The 5975-nt window shown below is 38.9% G+C and overlaps 1 protein-coding gene across 1 annotated transcript; it reads right to left on the bottom strand.

Moving 5' to 3' along the window:
• Positions 1–764: 764 nt before the first annotated feature.
• kpna2 (karyopherin alpha 2 (RAG cohort 1, importin alpha 1)) lies at positions 765–5742 on the bottom strand. Its single transcript, XM_063018453.1, has 11 exons — positions 5679–5742; positions 5374–5484; positions 4397–4537; positions 4098–4183; positions 3739–4007; positions 3534–3628; positions 2834–3097; positions 2479–2712; positions 2127–2309; positions 1883–2032; positions 765–998 (listed from the first exon to the last, which is right to left on the bottom strand). The coding sequence occupies exons 2-11, from the start codon at positions 5437–5439 to the stop codon at positions 909–911; spliced, it is 1578 nt and encodes a 525-aa protein (XP_062874523.1). The 5' UTR covers positions 5440–5484; positions 5679–5742; the 3' UTR covers positions 765–908.
• Positions 5743–5975: the final 233 nt, after the last annotated feature.

The raw sequence follows: 5975 nt of genomic DNA, 5'->3' as shown, positions 1-5975 counted from the left end.
GCTGCGCTGAACAGTGTTCATGCATTACTGCTCTGGTGGTTAGTAACTGTTGGAGAACGAGCCGACTCTTTCACTCGACTCTTTTGAGTGAACGCAGGGAGTCGTTTATAATTAAGTCTGCAACATTGACGGCATTTAGCGGATTATTTTTTATTTAAAAGCAATTTATAATTATGAACAAATACAATCAAAGCAATTGAATATTCAGAACTTTGCTCAAGCGCCCGATAGTTACAATTTGGTAGTGGAGGGGTTTGAGCAAGCAACCTTTCAATTAATCTTCCAGTTCCCGAACAACTCAGCAAGTTTTATTTAGGAAACTTTCCACACCAAGAATAGAATATAAACATGGTATGTAAATACTTTGGTAAGTCATAAGAATAAAGGATACATTGCATACTAAATATGGTTAAATTTAATTGGTTAAATCATTTTTTAATAAATTCTAATAACACAACCATTCGTTATTTAATTCAGAACCTGTGTACCAGTTTAACTGCACTGTAAATAAGCAATATTATAGAGAAATAAGTTTATGAATAGCACTGCCCCTGAACGAAATGCGGTTCGGAACCCAAGTGAGTCGACTCTTACTTGTGAGCCGACTCTCTAAAGAGGCGGACCGCTTAACACCTACTGGGCGCAGGGGGAAGACTGTAGAGGAGGAGACATGTGACGTCATCAAAGTGATAACATCAGTACCTCCCCCATAGACTTCCCCTCTTACCTTCCCACCCCCAACGCCCCAAAAATGCAACCAGATCTCCACAAGCATTTCATTTCCTTTATTTACAAAGCCATAAAATCCAGACAGTTTCATATGTACAGTTTGAAAGAATAACCAGACAGGTCACACAGACTGGAGAAGAAGACAAAAACATCAAGAACAGCAAGGTACAGAAACGAGTCTAGAAATTAAAAGTGCTTTGGTTTTCATTGATCTGGAATGCATATCCGTCTGTTGTAACTTCAGGAGCCACACATTCATCCTCTTCCTCCTGCAAAGAAAAGTCAGAGGGTCAGTTGTTTAAATAAGTGATGGCACATAATTAAGCTGTACTGCTGGCAACAGGTGATCAGCCAATGCATCATCCAGGTTATATTTTTTATATATATATATATATAAATAAATAAATAAATAAAATGATGCAAGCTAGATAAACACAATGTTGCTTAAAAAGAAAGTTTGAAAATAGTTTAAAGTGCAAAGAACCACATTCTTTATTTATCATTTTATTCAAAGTCAAGCGAGTAGGAATGTGCCCCAACATTATTACTAAATAGTTAGAATTCATTTGCCTGAATTGATAAACCTCATTTGCAACGATGTTGACTTTCTAATTACGGCACAGAAGAATTACTGATTAAAGTAAATATGGCAAACTGAGGAACTTGAAAATTGAAGATCAAAATGGAGATTTAGATAAAGTTGAGAGCCTTTGAAATGGTCAGCTAATACTACAGTAACACCTGCTGGCAGACTGAGCTTAATACAACCTGGTATTACAAGTAGAAACATACTGTAGTAAACTTATGTTTTAGCTGATCATGATTTTCCCAACCACTTTCGATGAGAGCTTTAGAGCAACAGTTTAAAACCCTGCTCATCATAAATCAATGCTGCTTTGAATCAGTGCTCAGGTGAGATGAAACCAAGATCGTGAAGTACCAATATTCAAAACTATACATAAAGGGTGCCTGCCTTTTTTAGCATTGTCTATAGTTTGACAGTGTTGGCTAAATGAGCCAAATAAAGATTTAGACTAATTAACAGTATCCACCATTACCGTACCCACCACACATGATTATTTAAACTGTTGAAATAATAAAGTAATGTTGATGCCTTAGAGTCCCAACTCTTGATTCACTTAAATGGACTCACCTCACCAGAGAAGTACTTCTCAATGATGTTGAGTGAGGCCTTGTAGACCATCTCATTTTCATGAGTCTGCAGAGCTTCAATTTTATCCAACCCACCACATTCCTCAATCATTAGACACAGCTTGTCAGTCTCACCAATCTTCTCACCAGCCTAGAGGTTCGAGATAGAGCATGAACCAAAAAGCAATAACTTTTTCTGCATTTTAAGAGGGGATGTCACTATAATTCCACAGGAAATGACTTACCAGGAAGATGTTACTAAGTGCATCCAGAATGACAAGAATGGTCTTGCTATCTTTGGCCGACAGGAGGTCAAGCAAAGGATCCAGCACATTGGCCTGAACAAGATAGATCACTTGCTCGATGGTACCGCCACTGGTGTAGTTGGTGACAGCCCACACTGCCTCCTTCTGGGTCTTGTAGTCTCCCTGCACGTACAGGATGGAACACTTGATGTTTGGACTTTAAACATTTAAAATTTTATACATCTTTTTAGTTGTAATAGGATTGTTCAGCCTTATAAAGTCTTGAACTTAATTTCCATACTGAAAACTCTAATAATGCAACACAAGCGCTCCTTTAAGGTCTTTAACATACCCGTTTGAGCACCTCCACCAGGTAGGGCACCAGGCCAGCATTGATGACCTCTTGGATTTGCGTGTCCTTTCCGGCTGTGATGTTGGACATGGTCCACACAGCCTCTTTCTGGACGTTGCTTTTGTGGTGCCGCAAAAGGTTTGGGAACATGGCGAGAGCACCTGCATTCAGCACTGCCTGGGTCTGTTCATCCGTGCCAGTTACAATGTTGCCGATGGTGCGCAATGCCGGAGTCTAAGAAAAGAGAGGGTAATTAATTTATGCATCAATGTCTGCATAGTGGAAACATCAAGGTTAAATCTAGACAGTGGGAGACATGGCAGATCTTGATAGATAAAACAACAGTTTCACTTACAATGATGGCTAGCTCTCCAGCGCCAAGGAGCTGAACCAGACGAGGCACCAGGTCAGTCTGGACCACCACTTCAATCCTGTCGTTAGGACCATCGGTCAGGTACGAGATGGCCCAGCAGGTGTCTGCCAGCACCTCTTTATCGTTATGGTGCAAGAGACAGATGAGTGTAGGCAGAAGCTGCTGAACAGCCTCGAGAGGAGGAGCAGGATTCTTGTTACGACACAGGTTAGACAAAGTCCAGGTGATGTTCCTCAGGTAACCAGACTGTTTAACATGGAAAGAGGAAAGAAAAAGAAAAAAAGAAATCATGAAGATTAAATTGAGGTCAATATTAGTAACTGAAAAAGGCAAATTGTCCAACATTCAGTTATAGTTTTATAACTTCGTAATTCAATCAGTGTATTAAACTACCGTGATTGTTTATACACTGCCAAATACATTGATTTAAATATATCCTTACATGCACCAAATAAGAAAAGGATCAGATTTGTAAATTACAAGCCAAAATTCAGACTCCTAGCTATTCACTAAATAATATGACTACATAGTACACTAGTAGTAGAGTTTGGGATGCAGTTTATTCTTTTGAATCTGGTTTGTTTCAAGGCATAGCAGTCCTTCTGCCTAAGCATTTCTGGCCAAAACGGCAAATATGGATTTTGCTTAAGTCGACACAAACGGGCCGATTATCTAAACTTACAGCAAGTGCAGAAAGGTCAGGCACAGCAAGCAGACTCAAAAGTGGGGCAACAGCACCATGCTTGATGACCTTATCTCTGTAAGCAGAGCCATCACCTAAAATGACAGAGGGGATTTGACAGGATTATTAAAAAAATAATAAAAAATAAAATAAATAAAAGCTTTAAAACGGATTTACATATTTGGATTGAGAAATCTCCACTCACCAGCAATATTTCCCAGAGCCCACACAGCCTGTTCACTAATGTGAGCATGTGGCGATGTGACCAGACCGATGAAAGCTGGGATTGCACCTCCTTCCACCACAGCTGCAGTCTGATCAGAAGTTCCAGAAGCAATATTGGTGAGGGCCCAAGCTGCTTCAAACTGAATAGGAGGAGACGGAGTCATCCCCAAGAAGGCCACAAACTTGGGGATCAGGCCTGCGCTAATAATTCTGTCAATGGGTGGATGTCTTTCCCGAGAAAGCAACTTCCTAAATTTGGAAAAGACCAGGGGTATGAGGACACAAAATCCAGTAAATCAGAATCTCCCCTCATTAAAAAAAACCTTAGAGTGAACTTACCTGGCAGCTTGCGTTGCTTGTACTTGAGTGTCAAGAGTGTTGCTGTTGACCCCATTAACGATCTCCTCCACCGTCCAATGCTGAGCCTGGGTCATGAAATATTAAATAAGTGGCTTCATCACGGTGCAATTACGGTACAAGCAAGGCTCAGCCATACAAAATAACACCAAATAAGGACAACAACTGATAAGATGGCAAGCAAATCAGATTTTTTTTCCATGGCCATGTCAATTACATGTACTCACATGTATACTAATAGTTTTTTTTTTTTTATGTTTTAACACTGGTCTTAACCGTACCTGGCAGTTCTGACTTTTTTCCTGGAGAGGAGAGGTGGCCTCATCTGGCAGTGTGCTGACGTTTCGTCTTTTCAGAATCTGCTCATCTTTCTTCGCCTTGCGAAGCTCAACATTGACTTCGATCCTCCGTCTCCTTAGTTCCTATATAAAGCCATAAAATAAAAAAATAAGTATAGCACATTCAAAAACATACAACTTGTAGAAAGCTGGGGTAGATTTAGTTTATCACTGTAAAGCGGTCATATTAAGCAAAGACTCTGACCGTGTTCAGAAACAGTTGGGTACACTGTGCACAGTCAAGCAAGTGTTCAATTAATATTACTATGCAAAGAGCTTCCATTTCTGCTTTTTTTTTTTGTTCATGTAGTCAGCAACAAAAGAAAGTAAAGCTTTAAGACACTGAATTTGGATCCAAGTTTTTTGTCTTGCACAGCAGCCTTAAAGCCACTGGAAACAAAGCTGACTAGACTGTAACCAGTGCTACCACTGTTAAACCACCTTTACATTTAGGCAAACCAGGCAAAATTTAAAATCAGCTTAAATTGACAGCTTGGGTTTTCTTTCTGACCTTGACAGGAGAACTGGAACTGTCAAACTAACCCTATTTATACATGGGCACAAAGGTCACCATTTATATTTAATTGCATATACTGTACTAACAACGGCTTACAAGGTTACTCCACAAAATAGATATTTTTACAAGACAAAAAATAAAAAGGTGCTGCATGGAGATACATCTTAGACCCAGCAGATTTTCAAAACCTCAAAAGAACACGAGTCAGACATGAGGAATTCAATGAAAAAGACAAAACCTGCTTATAGACTTTAAACTAACATGTATTACTGTAGACCCCTGACTTGTGTAGTTTGAACTGACCTAAATAAGACTAATGATGAGTCTTCCACACACTTTAGTCCAGCCTAACCTGAACTGTACAGAACAAAGTCTTATAGTTCAAGTTCAACAGGTTACTCACAGTCGCATCTTTTCCTTTATTTTTGAACTGAGTCAGGCGGGCGCTGTTCTCATTAGCAGCAGACATGTTCAGATATAAATCACTTCGAGGTAGAAGAGTAAAGAAAAGAATCTATAAATAAAAAAATAAACACACAGTTAATGACAGGAAGCTTTTCTTTCTTTTACAACCAGTCTTTCTACACTAAATTTAGACGCACATAAGTCTGAAACAAAAAAACTACAATGCGTGTCATATGAAAAGCTACAGAATTGTATTCAAACTACAAATATTTGAATATAAATGTAAAAAGAAAAGCTGCTCACCGTGTGAAAGCTGAGAGAGTGTGAGGTGGGAGAATGTAGTACAGAGCTTTAAACTGCACTAGCAGCTCTCTCATTGGTCTGTTTGAACAAAAGCAGCGCACCATTGGACTGATTCAAAAAAATCACAAAGCTCCACCAAGTCACGCGTGTTATCGCGAGATTTACAGAATTTAAACTCCACGCGTTTTATTTGATCATTTTCATATTGTACAAAAATCAGTGATTATTAAAGAATAGCTGTATAAATAAATAATATAATAATTATATCTATATGCATTATACCTATATGCATATATG

Source organism: Trichomycterus rosablanca, chromosome 22 (genome assembly GCF_030014385.1).
Source record: "Trichomycterus rosablanca isolate fTriRos1 chromosome 22, fTriRos1.hap1, whole genome shotgun sequence".
Lineage (NCBI taxonomy): Eukaryota > Metazoa > Chordata > Actinopteri > Siluriformes > Trichomycteridae > Trichomycterus > Trichomycterus rosablanca.
Note: the sequence above shows the minus strand (reverse complement) of the source record. Positions and strands in the feature narration are given on the sequence as shown.

Coding starts and splice junctions, on each gene's coding strand:
- kpna2 (XM_063018453.1), bottom strand. CDS start 5,439: ATGTCTGCTGCTAATGAGAACAGCGCCCGCCTGACTCAGTTCAAAAAT. Junction 4,184..4,396: donor AAAAAAGTCAGAACTGCCAG/GTACGGTTAAGA, acceptor TTCATGACCCAG/GCTCAGCATTGGACGGTGGA. Junction 2,713..2,833: donor CTGGAGAGCTAGCCATCATT/GTAAGTGAAACT, acceptor CTCTTTTCTTAG/ACTCCGGCATTGCGCACCAT.